The sequence below is a fragment of the Leucoraja erinacea genome, chromosome 3 (assembly GCF_028641065.1).
Source record: "Leucoraja erinacea ecotype New England chromosome 3, Leri_hhj_1, whole genome shotgun sequence".
Classification (NCBI taxonomy): domain Eukaryota; kingdom Metazoa; phylum Chordata; class Chondrichthyes; order Rajiformes; family Rajidae; genus Leucoraja; species Leucoraja erinaceus.
Genome location: NC_073379.1, coordinates 104,776,685 through 104,801,337, shown reverse-complemented (window position 1 = coordinate 104,801,337; position 24,653 = coordinate 104,776,685). Strand labels below are relative to the sequence as shown.

Sequence of the window (24,653 nt, the reverse complement as noted above, 5' to 3'; positions counted from 1 at the left end):
TCACTGGAATCCCATCTATTAACAATATGTAATTGATATACTAAATGTGTTTTGATTATGATATGTACCTGCTTCTAATAAAAATATTATTAAAAAAAAAATTAACCGTAGTTGAATGCAAAATATCTGAAGGTCTCCAACTTTCTGAGTTACTTTATGAAGGACGAAACACAATTCATGGGTTTCATACTTTACTGCTGATGCTATTTTTTTACGCACTTAAGATTCAGATTAGTTTCTCATGCACACCATGATACAACAAAATTCCAAGTTTGCATGATGTTCATAAACAATAAATGCGATAAATACAACAAAAATACGAAGATGACAGTTGCAGAGCAGAATGCTATAAAGATTTTCATTCAATCTGAAGTAATACAACAAAAATAATAAAATGCGATAACGGAATAACCAATTGAGGTAGATTAAAATCAAGGGTATATGGTAGTACCTCCAGGATGGGAGCATGAACGAGGTGATTGGTTCCAGAGTGTGATCGCAATGGGGAAGAAGCTGTTCTTAAGTATGGATATCCAGTTCTGCAAACTTCTGTATTTGCTCCCAAAGGGGAGAAGAGAGAAAAGGGAGCAGCCAAGTTGGCAGGCATCCTTGATGTTGCTACCGGCCTTGTTAATGCAATACACCAGGAAAACGGACTGAAATGCAGACAGCGATACGCCTGTGATGGACTGAGCAGTCACACTCTGCAGGTTCAGGTGGTTGTGAGGAGAGTTGTTGCCATATAGGGCCAAGGTGCATAACATCAGAATTCTTCCTATAGCATATCTGTAGAAGTGAGAATCCTTGTGGAATTGGCGAATCTTCTCAGATACCTCAAAACTTATATACACTGCTGAGCTTGCTTTGATCACCACAGCAGTATGAAGAACTTTTTTCACACAGAGAGTGGTGAATCTCTGGAACTCTCTGCCACAGAGGGTAGTTGAGGCCAGTTCATTGGCTATATTTAAGAGGGAGTTAGATGTGGCCCTTGTGGCCAAGGGGATCAGGGGGTATGGAAAGAAGGCAGGTACGGGATACTGAGTTGGATGATCAGCCATGATCATATTGAATGGCGGTGCAGGCTCGAAGGGGCGAATGGCCTACTCCTGCACCTAATTTCTATGTTTCTATGTTTCTAAGATACTGCTGTGGTAATTTGGTCTCCTAATTTGAGGAAGGACATCCTTGTGATTGAGGCAGTGCAGCGTAGGTTCACGAGATTGATCCCTGGGATGGCGGGACTATCATATGAGGAAAGATTGAAAAGACTAGGCTTGTATTCACTGGAGTTTAGAAGGATGAGGGGATATCGTATAGAAACATATAAAATTATAAAATGACTGGACAAGCTAGATGCAGGAAAAATGTTCCCAATGTTGGGCGAGTCCAGAACCAGGGGTCACAGTCTTAGAATAAAGGGAAGGTCATTTAATACTGAGGTGAGAAAAAACTTTTTCACCCAGAGAGTTGTGAATTTGTGGAATTCCCTGCCACAGAGGGCAGTGGAGGCCAAATCACTGGATGGATTTAAGAGAGAGTTAGATAGAGCTCTCGGGGCTAGTGGAGTCAAGGGATATGGGGAGAAGGCAGGCGCGGGTTATTGATAGTAGACGATCAGCCATGATCACAATGAATGGCGGTGCTGGCTTGAAGGGCCGAATGGCCTCCTCCTGTACCTATTTTCTAAGATACAGTATATGGTTAGGTTGCTAGGAATACTGATGCCTGGGATTGGAAGCTGTAGAGCAGGCCCATTCTATAGCAGGTCCATTAATGAGGATATTCTTACATCATACCAACTATTTTGTCTTGGTAATGTTAAAGGCCCAGCTGTTGTTTTCATACCATGATACAATGATTGCTAAAGCAACTGATTGTTCCTTCAAGCAGACACACGGAATTCTGCAAAACGTACCAATAGTCTGGGAGTGTTAATGTCAACCTGGTTAAATACTGTAAATGGTTCTTTGGTTTTAATTCTCAGCTTCAGTGGCCTGTGCAGTTTGGCCGTCATCCAATAGCTCACGTGACCATAAGTACCCTTAAAGGAAGAAGGTAGTGGTGGCCTGTTGGGAACAGAAACAGACATGAAGATCAGCGGCTCATCATACAACACAAATTTAACGCGAGCATCGGCAAATATCCCTCACAGATTGCCAGGGTGGAAATTATCCCTGTAACAATGCAGTGAGTTAATGTTCCACATCATTATGCACACCTTAATCAAACCCACCTTTCACCTGAAAATTTAAAGCTGATTCTCTTTGCACAGAAGTACCTAATTTGCTGAGTATTTTCAGCAACTTTTGTTTTTATTTCAACGTCTGCAATTGTCTTGATTTTTAAATACCACGGCTCGGTTCTCTCAACGAGTCTTTCAATCAGACTTTAGCATGTCATCTTAATTGATTTGGGGATTTACTCAAATCAGGCCAGACACAGGGAGTTTGGCATAAAGGATCAGCCATCTATTTTAAAGGCTGACTGATAATGTCCGATGAAAAAAAAAATGTTATCATTCAATCATACAAGGGGGTACTGTAATTATCTGGAACATATATGCATCAATGTCATGAAGAGACAAGAAACTGCAGATGTTGAAATCTTGAGGAAGGAAAACAAAGTGACGGAGGAACTCAACGAGTAGGGTAACATCTGGGGAGAGAATGAACAGGGAATGTTTCAACATTATGTCACATTTTAACCCTCAATAAATTCATGTTTTCTTATTTTTATTTAATTCTAACGTTTCTAATGCAGAGCATGTTTTTTAAAAGGTAAACCAATTTCAGACAGATATCAAGGGCTTGAATTCCCATGTGATTCCCTCTTGCTTTCACCAGGAAATCTTCCTTGGACGAAGATCAGTGGGAATCTTGTATGTGTTTAGAAACTATCTCATTAGTGATTTTTCATTGAAACGTCAACAGATGTGGTTAAAAACAACACAATTGCAGCCATAGGTATGTAGTACGAGTTCATTCCAAGCGATCTCCCCGAGTTAAAAAAAAAAATCAAACTCGTGGTAAGCACGGAGAATGAACGTAGCAGGCACGTCGGAGCTCGGGGACGTCTCTTAGTGGCTCGTAACGCTAACGGCAGGTACTCGGGAAGACTCGCTAACGGCAGGTAAGCATGGGAAGACTCGTGGAGATTTTTCAACATGTTGGAAAATGTCCACGAGAGCCCCGAGTACCGACGAGCGGCCATTACCGTAAATCTCAGAGTTCGAATCGGGGCAAACTCAGGAGAGCTCTTGGAATGTACTCGTACCGTAGGACAGGGCTTTTTACAGTTTCAGAGGGGAGAACTTGTTTTTTTTGTCCATTTGTAGAGTAGCAGTAAAAAATAATTCTAGCAAGGGGGTGGCTGGAGACCTGCAACAGCCCGGGGCACTGCTCGTAAAAACTAGAGCAGGGACTGCACTTGGAAAATGGCACCAAAACATGGTGCCTCTTGCATGCGGGCTCAGTAGACTATTTATGTACACTTGCTGATCAGGGATCAGGGGGCTTGGCAATACTCTACTGGACTGTTTGTAAGAAAAAGACAGTGCTAGCACTTCACACATATGACAATAAAATCACTGCTGAACCATTCTGGAGCTGGAGGGTACCAGGACGAGGAAAGGGAACCACTAATTTGCAAACGTTGCATCTAAAGTTCCTTTGAGATGAAACTTGGAAATGAATGCTCCTCAGTATCTGTGAAGGGTCAGAGTGTGTAAAGGACTTGCTCGCTGTCTAGGGAAAGAAAGGGTCAGCTCCAAGCATGTGGACAAATGGAATCCATATAGCATTTGCCAAATCAATCAATTCAACCTCTATCTTCTCGAGTCCAACAATGCAGCCAACTGGCCAATGTAAGGGAGTCCAAAAGCCAATTTACATCCTGAACACCCGAGAAAGTGTTATTCACTTACTTCCCCCTCTGTCTTTTTATTTGGGTGTTAATGAAACTATTTAATGCAAGAATCAGACTTGTAAACACTCAAGCACAAATTGAATTGGCAACTACTCTATCAACACACAGTATGCCACAACATTCAGTGTGCTACGTGATAAATCTAGATTCGAAATGGAATAGAAATGTTTCCTGTCTGGCTGTAAGGAACAACAGAAGAAGAAAGACACACAATGAAAGGACAATGTGGTCCTACTTACATATTTAATTATAGGTAGTTCTGCTAGAACTTGTATTTCTATATCACAAATTGGATGCAATGCAATTGTTGAAGTAGGGAACACTATTTGTATTTGAGAATGAAGGGGGATCTGGCAGGGGGCGCCCGGAGAACGAAGGGGGGACCCCGCGGGGGGCGGACTGTGACAGATAGACAGAGTTGACGTGCATAAGCTTTTTCCATTGAGAGTAGGGAAGATTCAAACAAGATGACATGATTTGAGGATTAAGGGACAAAAGTTTAGGGGCAACATGAGGGGGAACTTCTTCACTCAGAGAGTGGTGGCTGTGTGGAATGAGCTTCCAGTGGAAGTGGTGAAGGAAGATTCATTTTTATCATTTAAAAATAAATTGGATAGTTATATGGACGGGAAAGGAATGGAGGGTTATGGTCTGAGCGCAGGTAACATAGAAACATAGAAAATAGGTGCAGGAGTAGGCCATTCAGCCCTTCGAGCCTGCACCGCCATTCAATATGATCATGGCTGATCATCCAACTCAGTATCCTGTACCTGCCTTCTCTCCAAACCCCCTGATTCCTTTAGCCACAAGGGCCACATCTAACTCCCTCGTAAATATAGCCAATGAACTGGCCTCAACTACCTTCTGTGGCAGAGAATTCCAGGGATTCACTACTCTCTGTGTAAAAAAATGTTTTTCTCATCTCGGTCCTAAAAGATTTCCCCCTTATCCTTAAACTGTGACCCCTTGTTCTGGACTTCCCCAACATCGGGAACAATCTTCCTGCATCTAGCCTGTCCAACCCCTTAAGAATTTTGTAAGTTTCTGTCAATCTTCTAAATTCTAACGAGTACAAGCAAAGTCTATCCCGTCTTTCTTCATATGAAAGTCCTGACATCCCAGGAATCAGTCTGGTGAAGCTTCTCTGTACTCCCTCTATGGCAAGAATGCCTTTCCTCAGATTAGGAGACCAAACTGTACGCAATACTCCAGGTGTGGTCTCACCAAGACCCTGTACAACTGCAGTAGAACCTCCCTGCTCCTATACTCAAATCCTTTTGCTATGAATGCTAACATACCATTCGCTTTCTTCACTGCCTGCTGCACCTGCATGCCTACTTTCAATGACTGGTTTACCATGACACCCAGGTCTCGTTGCGTCTCCCCTTTTCCTAATCGGCCACCATTCAGATAATAGTCTACTTTCCTGTTTTTGCCACCAAAGGTAGATGGGACTAGGTGAGAGTAAGTGTTCGGCATGGACCGAGATGGCCTGTTTCCGTACTGTAATTGTTATATGGTTATATATGTGGCAGCAAGACAGGTTCGCCGTTGTGAGCAAAAAATAAGTCTGTTTGATTAACTTTAATGTAACTTTATCAGTGCCAGAAATGGGGTGACTCTTGTGCACTGCCTTGGCGAGGTCTGCTAACCCAGGTAGCTCATGACAGCCACCACATTTCTGATGACTCATGATTTTACCCGGTTGTATGCAAAAAAAACATTTCACTGCACCTAGGTACATGTGACAATAAAGTATCATTGAATCATCGAATTGAATTAGTCAAATTGGTTATAACGCAATTTTGATCAAAAAGGAGAGAACTACTTTAAAATTACTTTGGGAATTGACGAGCAGAATGCAAGCTTCTTGCAAAAAATGAGTCTGGGTAAAAATATTTGTATATAACTTCTTGAAGTAATCAGTTGTAGTAGCTCCTTAAGGGCAGTGTGTCAGGGTCACAGCTGGTGGTCATTGAAGTTGACAAGCAGACAACACTTGTGCGATGATACTCTGTTAGTGTAACATATAGCCATGAGTATTTTTAACAGAATAATAAAAATAAACTTAAAGCTATTAAAAAGACCTTTATTTTTGAAATTCCTGCTGGGGAATAGGCTTTGTCACTGCAAGTCTGAAATTCTCTAGCCCTCTTTTTACCCATTGCCACCAGGGGCACAGCGGTAGTGTTGCTGCCTTACAGCGCCAGAGACCAAGGTTCGATCCTGACTATAGATGCTGTCTGTATAGAGTTTCTACGTTCTCCCTGTGACCAGTAGGATTTTCTCAGGGTGCTCCAAATTTCCCCCCACACGTGTAGGTTTGTTGGTTAATCGGCTTCAGTAAAATTGTAAATTGTCCCTGGTGTGTAGGATAGTGTAATGCCCCTGTCCAACTTAGGAAACCTGAACGGAAACCTCTGGGGACTTTGCGCCCCACCCAAGGTTTCCGTGCGGTTCCCGGAGTTTGCAGGCGGTTGCCGGAGGTTGCAGGTAGGGAGACTGACAAAAACCTCCGGGAACCACAAGGAAACCTTGGGTAAAGTCTCCAGGGGTTTCCGTTCAGGTTTCCTAAGTGGGACAGGGGTATTACTGTACAGGGTGATCGCTGGCCGGCGCGGACTCAGTTGGTCGAAGGGCCTGTTTCCGCGCTGTATCTCTCAAGTCTAAACATAAAGTCAAAACACAATTGTTCTTCTAACACAATTTTCTATACTGAGACGTTTCTTAGGAAGGTAACGATCACATTATAGCAAAACTGCCTGTATCAGGATTTACTGGTAACTAGTACGAAACTTAAAAGGGAGCCGATGACTGTGCTATTCAGTTATTTCTAGAACGGAAACAAAATTGCACCAGTAATGCAGGTTTATGGAGAGCAAGTCAAGCTCTGAGTCGGACGGATGAGTCGGAAGCTCTGGCTCCAACAAGGTGATGAGCTAAGTGGCCAGGGATTCTCACAGGTTGCTCAACAGCACTCAAGGTACACATATCGCCTGATCCAACAAAATATATGCCATCTTCATTGCCCTTGATTGGCAACTAAAAAGCAAACTTGGACGGAGTTTCCCCCATTGTGTAGACATGTCTTTCTAAATTTGAAATTGAAATACGTTGCTGTATCTACACTGTAGTTAACTCACATTTGTGGAAGCACAAGACTGAATGGATACTCATGAATGCCCTCCTGCAGTACAGTAACTTCGTCAGAAGAATCTGTAAAACCAAGGTCAAGAAATTAGTTCAAAAGCAAAATACTGCAGATGCTATCTGAAATAGTCAAAGCAAAGAACATAGAAACATAGAAAAATAGGTGCAGGAGTAGGCCATTTGACCCTTTGAGCCTGCACCGCCATTCAACCCTATAGAAACTTACAAAATTCTTAAGGGGTTGGACAGGCTAGATGCAGGAAGATTGTTCCTGATGTTGGGGAAGTCCAGGACAAGGGGTCACAGCTTAAGGATAAGGGGAAAATCCTTTAAAACCGAGATGAGAAGAACTTTTTTCACACAGAGAGTGGTGAATCTCTGGAACTCTCTGCCGCAGAGGGTAGTCGAGGCCAGTTCATTGGCTATATTTAAGAGGGAGTTAGATGTGGCCCTTGTGGCTAAGGGGATCAGAGGGTATGGAGAGAAGGCAGGTACAGGATACTGAGTTGGATGATCAGCCATGATCGTATTGAATGGCGGTGCAGGCTCGAAGGGCCGAATGGCCTACTCCTGCACCTAATTTCTATGTTTCTATGTTTCTATGTTTCAACATGATCATGGCTGATCATCTAAAATTAGTACCCTGTTTCTGCTTTTTCTCCCAGGTCCTTTGAGTCCTTTCGCACCGAGCTAAATCTATCTCTCTCTTGAAAATATCCAGTGAACCGGCCTCCACTGCCTTCTGTGGTAGAGAATTCCACAGATTCACAACTCTCTGGGTGAAGAAGTTTTTCCACATCTCAGTCTTAAATGGCATGCTCCTTATTCTTAAACTGTGACCCCTGGTTCTGGATTCCCCCAACATGGGGAACACTTTTTCCTCCATCTAGCCTGTCCAATCCTTTAAGAATTTTATATGTTTCTATAATATCACCTCTCATCCTTCTAAATTCCAGTGACTACACACCCAGTCGACCCATTCTTCCATCATATGTCAGTCCTGCCATCCTGGTGAACCTACACTGCACTCCCTCAGTAGCAAGAATGTTCTTCTTCAAATTAGGTGACCAAAATTGCACACAATACTCCAAGTGAGGTTTCACCAGGGCCCTGTACGACTGCAGTAGGCTCCTAAATTCAAATCCTCTCGCAATGAAGGCCAACATGCCATTTGCTTTCTTCACTGCCTGCTGTACCTGCATGCTTACTTTCAGTGACTGACGTACATGCACACCCAGGTCTCGTTGCACCTCCCCTTTTACTAATTTGACACAATTCAGATAATAATCTGCCTTCCTGTTCTTGCCACCAAAGTGGATAACCTCACATTTATCCACATTTTACTGCATCTGGCCACTCACCCAATCTATCCAAGTCACCCTGCAGCCTCATAGCACCCTCCTCACAGCTCACACTGCCACCCAGCTTTAAAAAACTTGGAGATGAAGGTACACAGCAGGCCAGGCTTGCTTTGGAGAAAGGTACAATTAAGTAGCAAATGAATCATATGAAATGCTAACAACGCAAATATCACACTATGTCAATAAACTAAAACGTAACTGTCAGCACAGCCCTTCCTTATTCTAATCATTTTTTGTACTTCTTCTTAAACCGAGTACAAAAAAATTACTCAGTTTAAGAAGTGCAAAAATATTTTTCAGAGGTATAAGAATGAGGAAGGGGTGTGATGACAGTTATGTTTTAGTTTATAGACACATAGCACATTAGAATTTGGTTCATTGTTTATAAACTGTATATGTATGTTTGCATGCTTGCATATGCGTGTATGTATGTAAGTATGTGTATGTATGTATATGTTTGTGCATGTGTGTATATATTATATATATGTGGATGAGATAAAGTTTGTGAATTAATTGATGAGTAGAGAAGGGGTAGGAATATACTTCCTAGTATACTTCCTCCTACTCCTTTTCGAACATGTAAAGGGCCTGTCCCACGAGCATGCGACTGCATGCGGCAAGCGCGACCAAACCGGAAGCGGGGGCTGCGCGGAGGTCGAGTGATCCCTGTACAGGGCCGGTCCAACCAGCATGCGACTGCATGCAGCAAGCGTGACCAAACCGGAAGCGGGGGCTGCGCGGAGGTTGAGTGATCCTGTACGAGTTGACGTGAAGTTCGAGCGAAGTCCGCAGGAAGTTCGCGCGTGACGTACGGCGTCAAGACGCTGCGTACGGCATCGCGACGCAGTGCACGCCCGTCGAGGCGGTGCGTACAGCCTCAATGCGGCTGCGGGCCGGCGGGCCGTTGCCGCACGGAATATTTGGACAGTGTCGGTTTTTCGGAGCCCCGCGCGATGTCGGGACCAGCTCCGCACAACTCCACACGGCTCCGGCGATCGAAGTGGGACCGGCCCCCGCGAGGCCGTACGGCTCAAGCGACCACATTAGGTCGCGCTTGACGCATGGAGTCGCATGCTGGTGGGACAGGCCCTTTAGATTTAATTTGTGATGTTTATGAGGTTATTCAATCTGTGTATAGGTTTATTGTTCATTTTATTGTTATTTTGCTTTGTGTTGAACTTTTGTTTTACATGATCAAAATAAATATATACACTACTACTACTAACTGTTTCTTTGATCAGAATAGCCCGGCCTACTTGAATTTCCAGCCTTTGCTATTTTTATTTTATTAGTTAGTAATTTGTGAAGTGAACGCTTTTTAAGGGAATGCTAAGTTCACTTTAGCCACAATTTAAACCACACATCATTTTGAAATATCACATTTCCATAATAAGGATATGGTGTAATTCCTGTGTCGGAAGGAACTGCAGATGCTGGTTTACACCAAAGGTAGACACAAGATGCCGGAGTAACTCAGCGCGACAGGCAGCATCAAGACCATTCTTTAGACTGAGTGAGGGAAGAGTGAGATATAGAGATATGGAAGGGTTCCACTAATCTTAGGAGAGTGGGGGTAATGTAATAGAAACATAGAAACATAGAAATTAGGTGCAGGAGTAGGCCATTCGGCCCTTCGAGCCTGCACCGCCATTCAATATGATCATGGCTGATCATCCAACTCAGTATCCCGTACCTGCCTTCTCTCCATACCCTCTGATCCCCTTAGCCACAAGGGCCACATCTAACTCCCTCTTAAATATAGCCAATGAACTGGCCTCGACTACCCTCTGTGGCAGAGAGTTCCAGAGATTCACCACTCTCTGTGTGAAAAATGTTCTTCTCATCTCGGTTTTAATGGACTTCCCCCTTATCCTTAAGCTGTGACCCCTTGTCCTGGACTTCCCCAACATCGGGAGCAATCTTCCTGCATCTAGCCTGTCCAACCCCTTAAGAATTTTGTAAGTTTATATAAGATCCCCTCTCAATCTCCTAAATTCTAGAGAGTATAAACCAAGTCTATCTAGTCTTTCTTCATATGAAAGTCCTGACATCCCAGGAATCAGTCTGGTGAACCTTCTCTGCACTCCCTCTATGGCAATAATGTCCTTCCTCAGATTTGGAGACCAAAATTGTACGCAATACTCCAGGTGTGGTCTCACCAAGACCCTGTACAACTGCAGTAGAACCTCCCTGCTCCTATGCTCAAATCCTTTTGCTATGAAAGCCAACATACCATTCGCTTTCTTCATTGCCTGCTGCACCTGCATGCCTACTTTCAATGACTGGTGTACCATGACACCCAGGTCTCGCTGCATCTCCCCTTTTCCTAGTCGGCCACCATTTAGATAATAGTCTGCTTTCCTGTTTTTGCCACCAAAATGGATAACCTCACATTTACCCACATTATACTGCATCTGCCAAACATTTGCCCACTCACCCAGCCTATCCAAGTCACCTTGCAGTCTCCTAGCATCCTCCTCACAGCTAACACTGCCCCCCAGCTTAGTGTCATCCGCAAACTTGGAGATATTGCCTTCAATTCCCTCATCCAGATCATTAATATTCATCCAGATCATTAATGTAAGTGACTGTTCCTTTCCCCATCTCCATATACTCATCTCCCAACGCTGATTGATCCAGGTCCATTTTGAATATCAATGTTTCAAAATCTAACAGAGAAAAAATATATTCTGTGTTTCTGTATTTTTTTTAACTGGTAACCTCACAATTTCCATATAGCATCCCATTAACCCAATCACTCAGTCTGGCCCATTGCAGCCATAACCTCTTTATGCATCCATCACTGTTTCATTCCCAGCAAGATTCATGTTATCAGCAAACTGATAAATCTTGCATTTGGTCCCCCGAGGAAATATCGTTGATGTAAGCTGTGACTAGCTGGAGTCAAGCACTGATCTTAACATACCCAAAAGGTTGAAGCCTGCCAACCTGATAATGACTCATTTATTCCAACTCCTTGCCTCCTCTGTGTTAATCAGCTCCCAGACCACCCTGGTATATATCTGCCAATTCCATACCCTCTTTTAAAAAAAACCCACAAAGTGCTGGAATGACTCAGCGGGTCAGGCAGCATCTCTGAAGAACATGGATAGGTGATTTACGGGGTCAGAACCCTTCTTCAGACAGTGTGAAGAAGGGTCCCAACCCGAAACGTCACCAATTCATGTTTCCGCAGAGATGCTGCCCGACCCACTCAGTTACTCCAGCACTTTGTGTCTTTTTTTCTAAACCTGCATCTGCATTTCCATGTTTCTACTCCATTGTTCACACAGCCTCCGAAATCAAACATTTTCAAAGCCGTTTGAAAAATAAACAAGAACAACATATCTGCTGCTCTCCCCTTATTTACTCTCCTGCATACATACTTGAAGAATTCCGAGCATCGTCAAAAATAATTTCCCTTTCTCATTTGCTCTTGAAGAGGAGTAAACAGTTGACTTTCTTGAAAGCAATACGTGTGAGATGCGAGGAACAAGGAACTGCAGAGTCTGAAGAAGGGTTTTGGCCCGAAACGTTACCTATTTCCTTCGCTCCATAGATGCTGCTGCACCCGCTGAGTTTCTGCAGCATTTTTGTGTACCAAGGAACTGCAGATGCTGGTTTACACAAGAAATCCTATGTTATCTGGAGATGCTGCCTCGCCCGCAGATTACTCCGGCATTTTGTTATGGAGTAACTCCGGCATTTTGTTATGGAGTAACTCAGCAGGTCAGGCAGCAACTCTGGAGAAAATGAATAGGTGATTTTTCATGTCAGACGCCTCTTCAGCAGACTAAAGGAGGGTCCTGACCCAAAACATTAACAATCTGTTGGTATAAACCAGCATCTGTTGTTCTTTCTTATCACTCAAGATAGACACAAAAAGCTGGAGTAACTCAGTGGGTCAGACAGCATCTCTGGAGAAAAGGAATAGGTGACGTTTCGGGACCCTTCTTCAGACTGGTTCTTATTACACTTTGTGTTATGTTTACCCGAGTGGCTGTGAGTGCAGCGTTCAGAGTTCCCCCTGAATGTAACACCACACACTATGAAGACTGCTGAGATTTCCAAAATACAATCAGAAATGAATAGCATATTAAATGCTGTGTTGCAGGTTATTTTTGCCTCTTGATTAATAATATTTCACATTAGTAGTTTGTTCCACTGACTCTATGCTTCCCCCAGGATCTTTTATTCTCCACTGGGACTTTAAAATAGAGAAACGAGGGACTACAGAAGATGGTATAAAGGATAAAGGGGAAATCCTTTAGGACCGAGATGAGAAAAACATTTTTCCCACAGAGTGGTGAATCTCTGGAATTCTCTGCCACATAAGGTAGTCGAGACCAGTCCAGCTGAGTTAGCGCACATGTCGTTCCCTCCTCCACTTTACAGTCAAGCTTGTTTATAAACTCTATGCTGCGAGGGCACAGTGACTTACCCGACCCAATCAGCATGTACTTGTGTTTAAAGTATCTCAGTTGCTGAGGCAAATCCTCAGATCGGTTAGAATCGGATGAATTGCTGTTGTCGGTCCACTGCACGTACGCCTCGCCTTTGGCGTGGATTTTCAACGCTCTCACTTCGGTTTGATTCGTGATCTCCATCACAATGCGCCCAGAGATCCATTCCCCGCAGGAGTAGGTCGGGTGGTCGTAGACGATCGATAAAGTCTTCACCCTACCCATGACTGCGGGTCCGTGCAGAGAGAGACTGTCCCGGGACCTCTCCCTCCGCTGAGCGGCGAGCAGAAGACAAGGCTTGCGATGATCAATGCAACGCCTTTTCCCAGTTGAAGCTTGTGGGGCAAACTGCCAAGACTAGCTTGCCTGCACTTAAATCCAGCTTCCGTCCTCAGCAAAGTGAATTACTCAGTAGTAATATGATCTCGCAAACCTAGCTCTCCACCCGTGAAAACATCGGCTTCTCCCTGGGCTTAGTAATTTGGACCTTTTCCACCCAAGATTAAAGATTCAAGATTCAATTTAATTGTCACATGTACCAATTGAGGTACAGTGAAATATGAGTTACCATACATAGAAACATAGAAATTAGGTGCAGGAGTATGCCATTCGGCCCTTCGAGCCTGCACCGCCATTCAATATGATCATGGCTGATCATCCAACTCAGTATCCCGAACCTGCCTTCTCTCCATACCCCCTGATCCCCTTAGCCACAAGGGCCACATCTAACTCCCTCTTAAATATAGCCAATGAACTGGCCTCAACTACCCTCTGTGGCAGAGAGTTCCAGAGATTCACCACTCTCTGTGTGAAAAAAGTTCTTCTCATCTCGGTTTTAAAGGATTTCCCCCTTATACCCTTAAGCTGTGACCCCTTGTCCTGGACTTCCCTAACATCGGGAACAATCTTCCTGCATCTAGCCTGTCCAACCCCTTAAGAATTTTGTAAGTTTCTATAAGATCCCCTCTCAATCTCCTAAATTCTAGAGAGTATAAACCAAGTCTATCCAGTCTTTCTTCATAAGACAGTCCTGACATCCCAGGAATCCGTCTGGTGAACCGTCTCTGCACTCCCTCCATGGCAATAATGTCCTTCCTCAGATTTGGAGACCAAAACTGTACGCAATACTCCAGGTGTGATCTCACCAAGACCCTGTACAACTGCAGTAGAACCTCCCTGCTCCTATACTCAAATCCTTTTGCAATGAAAGCTAACACAGCCATATTAAGTGAAAATCAATGATACACACATAAAATAAAATGTAACATAAACATCCACCACAGTGGAATCAAACATTCCCCACTGTGATGGAAGGTAATAAAGTTCAATCATCTTCCTCCTTTGTTCACACGTGGTCGGGGCTTCTGAACCCTCCGCATTCGCCGCTGCTGACTGTCCGATGTCTGAGCCCTCGCGTCGGGATGATGGAAACTCCGGGGTCGGGACGGATTGGAACACTCTGCGGCATGGAGCTCCCGAGTTGGCCTTTTCTTACCGGAGACCGCGGGCTTATGGTGTTAACGTCCACAGGGCCACGGTTGGAGCTCTCCGCAGTCCTTGGCAAAGGATCGCAGCTCCTGATGTTAAAGTCCGCGCCGCACACACGGCTTGAAGCACCGGGCCAGTCTTCAGGAAAGGCCGCACCTCTCCACGTTGTTAGGCCGTGGAGGGGGGGGGGGGGGGGGGGGGGGGGGGGGGGGGGGGGGGTGAGATTCGATACGGAGAAAATTTGAATCTCTGTCGAGGTAAGTGATTGAAAAACAGTTTGCCAGAATTCTCCCCCCCCACACACTTGGAACAGACCAAGAAACATTAAAACATCCTTTTAACACATACTTAAAATAATAAAAACAGAGAGCGGACAAACAGACTGTTGGCGAGGCAGCAGCCTCAATGACACCACCCAGTGTCACCCATATCCCTCCTTTCGGATTTAGATTTCTCTCCTCCACTTCTTTCCATATTGACACCCTTTTGTCTATTGAGGGAGTGCAGCGTAGGTTTACAAGGTTAATTCCCGGGATGGCGGGACTGTCATATGCTGAGAGAATGGAGCAGCTGGGCTTGTACACTCTGGAGTTTAGAAGGATGAGAGGAGATCTTATTAAAACATATAGGATTGTCAAGGGCTTGGACACGCTAGAGGGAGGAAACATGTTCCCGATGTTGGGGGATCCAGAACCAGGGGCCACAGTTTAAGAATAAGGAGTAAGCCATTTAGAACGGAGACGAGGAAACACTTTTGCTCACAGACTGTGTGAGTCTGTGAAATTCTCTGCCTCAGAGGATGGTGGAGGCCGGTTCTCTGGATACTTTCAAGAGAGAGTTAGATAGGGCTCTTAAAGATAGTGGAGTCAGGGGATATGGGGAGAAGGCAGGATCGGGGTACTGATTGGGGATGATCAGCAATGATCACATTGAATGGCAGTGCTGGCTTGAAGGGCCGAATGGCCTACTCCTGCACCTTTCATCTATTGTCTATAACCTCACAATTTCCATATAGCACCCCATTAGCCTGTAGTTGCCTAATCACTCAGTCTGGCCATATACAGCCAAAGCCACTGATGCATGCCTCCATCACTGTTTCATTCCCAGCAAGATTCATGTTATTAGCAAACTGATAAATCTTGTATTTGGTCCTCTGAGGAAAGATTGTTGATGTAAGCCGTGAATAGCTGAAGTTAAGCACTGATCTTAACATACCCAAAAGATTGAAGCCTGTCAACCTGATAATGACTTATTTATTCCAACTCCTTGTCCCCTCTGTGTTAACCAGCTACCAGACCACACTAGTATATATCTGCCAATTCCATACCCTCTTTAAAAAAAAAGACACACAGTGCTGGATTGACTCAGCGGGACAGGCAGCATCTCTGAAGAACATGGATAGGTTATTTACGAGTAAGGACCCTTCTTCAGACTCGGCTTGTACTCACTAGAATTTAGGAGATTGAGGGGAGATCTTATAGAAACTTACAAAATTCTTAAGGGGTTGGACAGGCTGGAGGCAGGAAGATTGTTCCTGATGTTGGGGAAGTCCAGAACAAGGGGTCACAGTTTAAGGATAAGGGGGAAATCCTTTAGGACCGAGATGAGAAAAAACATTTTTCACACAGAAAGTGGAATGAATCTGAATGGAATTCTCTGCTACAGAAGAGGGAGTTGAGTGCCAGAGAAGGGCATTGATATAAACTATATTAGCAATTACAGAGGGAGTTAGGCCCTATGTGGCCCTTGTGGCCATAAAGGGATCAGGGGAACCTGCCTCCACCACTTCCACTGGAAGCTCATTCCACACAGCCACCACTCAGCGTACATATACCCCTAAACTTCTGTCCCTAATTCTGAAGTCATGGACTGATCATGATCACATGATCATATTGAAGGGTGCAGGCTCGAAGGGCCGAATGGCCTACTCCTGCACCTATTTTCTATGTTTCTATGTTTCAGACAGTGTGAAGAAGGGTCCCAACATAAAACATCACTAATTCATGTTTCCGCAGAGATGCTGCCTGACCCACTCAGCTACTCCAGCACTTTGTGTCTTTTTTTTAAACCAGCATCTGCATTTCTGGCATTTTGTTATGGAGTAACTCCGGCATTTTGTTATAGAGTAACTCAGCAGGTCAGGCAGCAACACTGGAGAAAATGAATAGGTGACTTTTCAGGTCAGAAGCCTCTTCAGCAGACTAAAGGAGGGTCCTGACCCAAAACATTAACAATCTGTTGGTATTAACCAGCATCTGTTGTTCTTTCTTACCACTCAAGATAGACACAAGAAGCTGGAGTAACTCAGTGGGTCAGACAGCATCTCTGGAGAAAAGGAATAGGTGACGTTTCGGGACCCTTCTTCAGACTGGTTCTTATCGCACTGTTATGTTTACCTGAGTGGCTGTGAGTGCAGCGTTCAGAGTTCCCCCTGAATGTAACACCACACACTATGAAGACTGCTGAGGTTTCCAGAAAAAAATCAGAAATGAATATCATAATAAATGCTGTGTTGCAGGATATTTTTGCCTCTTGATTAATGATATTTCACAGGATGCAGGGAGTAGTTTGTTCCACTGACTCTATGTTTCTCCCAGGATTTCTTATTCTACACTGGGACTTTAAAATAGAGAAACGAGGGACCACAGAAGGTTGAATCATAAGGTCATTAGTGATGGGAGTGGAAATGGCCATTCGGCCCATCATGTCTATTCTCCCATTCAATCATGGCTGATCTATCTCTCCCTCCTAACCCCATTCTCCTGCCTTCTCCCCATAACCCTGACACCTGTACGATTAAGGAATCTATCTATCTCTGCTTTAAAAATATCTATTGACTTGGTCTCCACGGACCACAACCTCCTGTAGCAATCAATGAATTCCACAGATTCACCACCCTGCTTGAGCAAAACTCGAAGGGCTGGAAGAACTCAGTGGGTCAGGCAGCGCATGGGGAGAGAGTCTGAAGATGGGTCCCGACCCGAAACATTTCCTAACCATTCTCTCTGTACAGAAGCTGCCTGACGAGCTGAAATCCTCCAGCACGTCATGTTTTGCAACAGTGGTTACAACAATGTTACAAAACAAACAGTGCTGCAGTTCTGCCACTGGCTGTATGCGCGGCTTTGCCGCCTTTGAGGAAGGGGGGGGGCGGGATTAAAATGCCGTTTTGTACTGCCTGTATGAGGCGGACTTCCTCACCTCTCCACTTCTCGCTCCATGATCATTATTTTTAAACTAAATATTCACAACAGTTTGAGTCACATGTATAGTGCAAAAAAAACAACAATTTTGATTATATTTTGAGAGGATGTTTCTGGATTAATTTATGGGAATTAAACATTAAATACCTTCCATCTGGCATATAAATTTGTGACAGTGATATTTAAAAATCATGTTATATTGTGAATTCCCGGGTGAATGGGATTAGTTTGTAATTTGGATACTTAGGCTAGTTAAAAAGATTATCCTTTTATTAAGAAATGGAATCTACAGGACATTCTTAATGGGAAAGTAGTGGGCAGAAAGGCATGTCATTGAATTGAATTGAATTTCCTTTATTGTCATTCAGACCTTTCAGTCTGAACGAAAGTCAAGTCAAGTCAAGTTTATTTGTCACATACACATACGAGATGTGCAGTGAAATGAAAGTGGCAATGCTCGCGGACTTCATGCAAAAAGACAAACAAACTATAAACACAATCATAACACACATATACCTTTACATAATAAATAATGGAAGGAAAAACGTTCAGTAGAGTTAGTCCCTGGTGAGATGGGCATTTACAGTCCGAATGGCCTCTGGGAAGAAACTCCTTCTCAACCTCTCTGTTCTCACCGCATGGCAACGGAGGCGTTTGCCTGACCGTACCAGCCGGAACAGTCCGTTGCAGGGGTGGAAGGGGTCTTTCATGATATTGTTGGCTCTGGAGTTGCACCTCCTGATGTATGGTTCCTGCAGGGGGGGGCAAGTGAAGTTCCCATAGTGCGTTCGGCCGAATGCACTACTCTCTGCAGAGCCTTCTTGTCCTGGGCAGAGCAATTCCCAAGCCAGATGGTAATGTTTCCGGACAAGATGCTTTCCACCGACGCTGCGTAGAAGCACTGGGGGATCCTCGGAGACACTCTGAATTTCCTCAATTGCCTGAGGTGTTAAAGGCGCTGCCTTGTCTTACTCACGAGTGCTGAGGCGTGTGATGCCCATGTCATATCCTCGGAGATGTGGACTGCCAGATATTTAAAACAGTTCACCCTATCCACAGGATCCCCATTTATCCTCAATGGAGTGTACGTCCTCGGATGATGTGCCCTCCTAAAGTCCATGATCAGCTCCTTCGTTTTTTTTTGATGTTCAAGAGTCATACATACAATAATACAATAATAGACAACAGAACAGGCAGTAAACACAAATTAACATCCACCACAGTGAGTCCACCAAGAACCTCCTCACTGTGATGGAGGCAAAAATCTTAGGGCTGCAGTCTCTTCCCTCTTCTCCCTCTGCGCTGAGGCGATACCCCACCGGGCGATGGTAAGTCAGTCCCGCAGCTCACCGAGCTCCGCAAACGGGCCGGATCAAACACCGCGGTGGTCGAAGCTGCCGCCCTCCAGTCCAGCGGACGCAGCTGTTGACGGAACTGCACTGGCCCGCGGACGAACCCCGGACTCAGGCCGCCGCCGCCCTCACGCCGTCTCAGCCACCGGAGCACCGTTCCAGCCCCGAGCTGGGTCACCCTCACGGGAGGGTCTCAGCCCCGCGCCAGGCCGCCCTCACGGGAGCGCCGTTTCCCTCGGGCTGGGCCACCCCGACGGGAGCGCCGTTACCCTCGGGCTGGGCCGCCCCGACGGGAGCGTCTCAGCCCCTCACGGGAGCGCCGTTCCAGCCCCGAGCTGGGCCGACCTCACGGGAGCGGGCCCAGGGCGAGTCCTGACAGGCTGCCTCCGGAGCCTAGAGGTCGCCAGCTCCGCCATTAGGCCTCAGCGCAGACGGAGGCAGAGAAGGGGGATACGACAAAAAAGTCGCATTCCCCCGAAGGGAGAGACAGCAAGCCCCGTTGGGGAACAAGATGCTAATTTCCAAGTATGAACTTTTTTTAATACTGAAGATATGAAAGTGAATTAGGCGTCAAATTAAACTTCTTTTTATGCTTTCTCTGATGGGATAAATTGCAGACTTGATTTTTGAAATCTCAACATGTTGTAACATTGCTACTTAGACATGGCCCTACCCATAACAAGACGGGACATGGGGCTTTGTCATTCCACGGGGAGAACTCGCTGCCTTTGTGTCAGGTTACAGGTAGACGGGACAGGTGAGCTCTGTCTGAAGAAGGGTCCCGACCCGAAACGAACGGCACCGATCCATGCTCTCCAGAGATGCTGCCTGACCCGCTGAGCTACTCCAGCACTCTGCATCCTTTTGTGTATTAACCAGTATCTATCTGCCCGGTCTTGTTTCTACACGCCAATGTCGCTGCTCAGAGAGGCACTTTACATTCTGAAGAAATTACTCCACCCATTCTTGGTTTCTTGGTCCTCCAAAATATTCCAAATGGAATTTAAACTGGAGGTGGTGAAGGGAGGGCTTTAGCCAGAAAGGGTTATTGGGAAGGAAGAGCTACTTTAAATGTAGTTGCATTCCTTCTCTCTAGAGATGCTGCCTGTCCCGCTGAGTTACTCCAGCACATGTTCGGTGTAAACCCGCATCTGTAGTTTCCCCTCTACACTGACTTTACAGTCGGTTTGTTTCTCAACTCTCTGCAACTGGAGGGCACAGTTTTGACTTACCCCGCCATTTACATTTCTCTCACCAGCTCTTTCTTTCATTTTCCCCATTCACCTACATTATTAGCTACAGTAGCCAATTGCCAATTAACCCCCTCCCCCCCACCCCACCCCACTGTCTGTGGAATGCAAGAGGAAATTGGAGCATGCAGGAGTCGCACTGTGGAATTCTCTGCCTTAGAGAACGGTGGAGGCAGGTTCTCTAGATGCTTTCAAGAGAGAGCTAGATACGGCTCTTAAAAATAGCGGAGTCAGGGGATATGGGGAGAAGGCAGGAACGTGGTACTGATTGGGATGATCAGCCATGATCACATTAAATGGCGGTGCTGGCTCGAAGGGCTCAATGGCCTACTCCTGCATCTATTGTCAAATAATAAAATGTTAAAATACAGCTTAAACACCCACTCCCTATCAATAGGACATTGTCAATTTGCTGAGGTTGATTATGTCCAATTAACAGCTAACAATTATGCCATTCCTTGTCTGAGTAAAATGTAATTCAAAACCCACCCATTAATGATAAATTTTGCTGCAGAAGCGATTTATTTTTGTATGTATAACCCCACTTGAGAACCATGGGCGATTTTAAAATTTTACAGCCAGATTTATCACTTCTGAAACTTTTTAGATGCCAAAGAAATCAAGAAAAAACACAAATAATGCCTTACTGTTGATGAAATGCAGTGAGCAAACGCGATAATTCCCTATATTTTAAATCTCGATATCTGCACGGCCAATGTTCGCCAAGCACTTTAGCTGTTGTTGTCCCTTCAGCTCTCGCTTCTATCTACCATAATTTCTCCCCACTTTTGGAATTTTGAAGTAAGATAAATGTCTCTCACGCTTATCCCGATTTCCATAATTATTTACAGCACAAAAAATGACCATTTTGGTGGGTTTTAACGGGCCCGCTACGCTGGAAACAATGGTCAGTGCCTACCTGCGGTTCATCGCGTGTACTCCAGTTGGTGTAGCATAGCAACAGTACAGGTCATTGGTCGTGACCCGACTGCCGTGCAACCTCCCTATTAAAATGTGTTCGTATAAAATGTATACCGTTGATGGGATCTGTCAGAGGCGCTGCCTCAAAAAGGCAGCCAACATCATCAAGAACCATCGCTGCCCTGACCACTCTCTCATTTCACACCTGCCATCGGTCGTGGGGTAGACCGAGACTGACCCCCCCCCTCCCCTCCTCCTCCCCAATCTGTGCACATCCCCAAGCCTTTCCGCTCGTCACTTCCATGTTTTATGAATTTTGTGTTTTTATGAATGTTGGCGGATCAAATTCCCTCAGGGAGAAAGAGATATCGTATCGTAATGCCGCACATCAGAAGGACTGTTGTGACTTACACACAGAAAGTATGAAAGTATTCCAAATGAATAAATAGTAAATCCTAGGTTAATGGACCTATGTTTATGGGCTTTACAAAATATCATGTTTACATAATGTGTTGTGCTGCTGCAAGTAAAGAATTCACTGTTCCGTTTTTGGGACATATGACAATAGGGAGGTTGCACGGCAGCCGGGTCACGACCCATGACCCGTACTGTTGCTTTGTTACGCCAACTGGAGTACACGCGATGAACTGCAGGTTCAATTCAATTCAATTCAATTCAACTTTATTGTCATTGCACAGATACAAGTATGGGTACAACAAAATGCAGTTTAGCGTCGGCAAATTTAATGATGGCGTTGGAGCCATTCTTAGGGATGCAGTCATGGGTGCATGCACTTACCATTGTTTCCAGCATAGCGGGCCCGTTAAAACCCGCCGAAATTGTCAATGTTTGCGCTGTAAATAATTATGGAAATCGGGGTAAGCGTGAGAGACATTTAGCCTACTTCAGAATTCCAAAAGTGAGGAGAAATGACGGTAGATAGAAACGAGAGCTGAAGGGACAACAACAGACAGAGTGCCGTTTGCTCACTGGATTTCATCAACAGTAAGGCATTATTTGTGTTTATTCTTAATTCCTTTGCCATCTAAAAAGTTTCAGAAGTGATAAATCTGGCTGTAAAATTTTTACATCGCCCATGGTTTTCAAGTGGGTTTTTACATACAAAATGAAAACGGCTCTGAAGCAAAATTTACAGCCAGATTTATCACTTCTGAGACTTTGTAGATACCAAAGGGATTAAGAATAAACACAAATAATGCCTTACTGTTGATGAAATGCAGTGAGCAAACGCGATAATTCCCAATATTTTCAATTCCGATATCTGCACAGCCAATGTTTACCAAGCACTTTAGCTGTTGTTGTCCCTTCTGCTCTCGCTTCTCTTTACCTTCATTTCGTTTCACTTTTGGAATTCTGAAGTTGGGTACACGTCTCTCACACTTACCCCGACTTCCACAATATTTTTCAGCGCAAAAATTCAACATTTTGGCATTTTTTAACAGGTAGGAAAGCACTCGTTTCTTGCATTAATAACATATACCGGAAGTATTGATGTCCTCCAGATGGATTGAGCGTCATGCCCTATGACCCAGTGACCATACGCGCAACCCCCCTATAATCAGTGTGAAGAAGGGCCTTGATCTGAAACATCACCCATTCCTTCTATCCAGAGATGCCGCCTGTCCCGCTGAGTTACTCCAGCATGTTGTGTCTATCTTCGGTTTAAACCAGCATCTGCAGTTCCTTCCTACACAACACTGGCGACTCTCTCTTCAGGCCACGATTTCCCCTCGGATACCGATGTAATATCATCTCACGGGATATTGTTTGTGTTATTTCACATGACGCCCACGGTTTACACGGATATGATGGGCCCTTTAACTAACTCCATGTTTCTTCCGGGATCTTTGTCAGAGTGTGAGGCGTTGATTTGCGGCCCCAGCTCTGACAAGTCAGGACCGGCTGAACAGAGAAATCCCAACAGCAGTGACTCATGATCAAGCCTTCCAGCAATCATAACACACACCAAGTGTTTCGAGGCGGCAGGGCGATGCCTTTGTCTTTGTTTGCAGCGCCGAACTCAGCCCACGCTATGTTACTCTGGGGTGTAAAACCCTTTACACCCAGCTTGTTTGTATAGTGTGTGTGTGTGTGTGTGTGTGGCTGTGTGTGTGTGTGTGTGTGTGTGTGTGTGTGTGTGTGTGTGTGTGTGTGTCTGTGTGTGTGTGTGTGTGTGTGTGTGTGTGTGTGTGTGTGTGTGTGTCTGTGTGTGTGTGTGTGTGTGTGTGTGTGTGTGTGTGTGTGTGTGTGTGTGTGTGTGTGTGTGTGTGTGTGTGTGTGTGTGTGTGTGTGTGTGTGTGTGTGTGTGTGTGTGTGTGGCTGTGTGTGTGTGTGTGTGTGTGTGTGGCTGTGTGTGTGTGTGTGTGTGTGTGTGTGTGTGTGTGTGTGTGTGTGTGTGTGTGTGTGTGTGTGTGTGTGTGTGTGTGTGTGGCTGTGTGTGTGTGTGTGTGTGTGTGTGTGTGTGTGTGTGTGTGTGTGTGTGTGTGTGTGTGTGTGTGTCTCTGTGTGTGTGTGTGTGTGTGTGTGTGTGTGTGTGTGTGTGTGTCTGTGTGTGTGTGTGTGTGTGTGTGTGTGTGTCTGTGTGTGTGTGTGGCTGTGTGTGTGTGTGTGTGTGTGCAAAGCGAGGGGGGGCTCATTCACTTACCCGTGCCAATCATCAGGTACTTGTGCTTGAAGTATCTCAGCTGTTGAGTGTACACCCGAGTGCGCTTGGATTTCCCAGTGCCATGTCTTTCTGTCCAACGCACAAACTCCTCGCCTTTGGCGTGGACTTTCAGCGCTTTCACCTCGGTGCGACCCGTGAGCTCCACTACAATGCGACCTGAGACCCATTGCCCACAGGAGTAGGTAGGGCGGTCGTAGACGATCGCTAAAGACTTCACCCTGCCCATGGCTGTGGTCACAGTGCACAGAGAGAGACAGTCCCGGGACCAGCTCCCTCCGCCCAGTAGCGAACAGCACACAAGACTCTGAGGGCGGGTGCGAGGCTGAACATTGCGTGACAAGCTGCCAGTCTATATTTACATTCTAATTCCGCTCCGAAGAATTATTATTCCAAAGTTCAAACATTTAGTAAAAGATATGACAGTGAAGAAAATGTCTTTTCCGATCCTCTCATTTTTTTGGGGGTGAAGTTTAAATTGAACAACCCACTGAAAGGCGTTTGCCTATTTCAAGTCTATTACAATGAGTTTGTATAAAATGTATACCATCGATGGGATCTGTAGGAGGCGCTGCCTCAAAAAAGGCAGCCAACATCATCAAGAACCCACACCACCAAAGATCTTATAGCAGAGTTTATAGCAAGATCTTTGCACACCACCAGGGCTGGATTAACCATTAAGCTAAATAAGCACGTGCTAAGGGCAGCAAGGGAAGGGAAGCGAAGCACCACAGAAATGGCACAAAAGAAATCACTTTAAACTTGCTAAAATAACATTCGGTGGTTTATATGATCAGAACAACTATGCAACAAGGCAGGCTGGATGCCTTATCTCTACTAAGTATAGACGCAGAT

The 24,653-nt window shown here is 45.0% G+C and overlaps 1 protein-coding gene across 1 annotated transcript in view; it reads right to left on the bottom strand.

The window, feature by feature from the left end:
• LOC129695903 (arrestin domain-containing protein 3-like) overlaps positions 1-24,228 on the bottom strand; it is a 42,472-nt gene extending 18,244 nt beyond the window's left edge. The window contains exons 1-3 of the mRNA XM_055633350.1: positions 23,781-24,228; positions 7,071-7,143; positions 1,919-2,069 (exon numbers count right to left, since the gene is read on the bottom strand). Of these exons, the coding sequence (XP_055489325.1) occupies positions 1,919-2,069; positions 7,071-7,143; positions 23,781-24,027 (471 nt within the window). The 5' untranslated portion in view covers positions 24,028-24,228. The remainder of the gene's footprint in view (positions 1-1,918; positions 2,070-7,070; positions 7,144-23,780) is intronic.
• Positions 24,229-24,653: the final 425 nt, after the last annotated feature.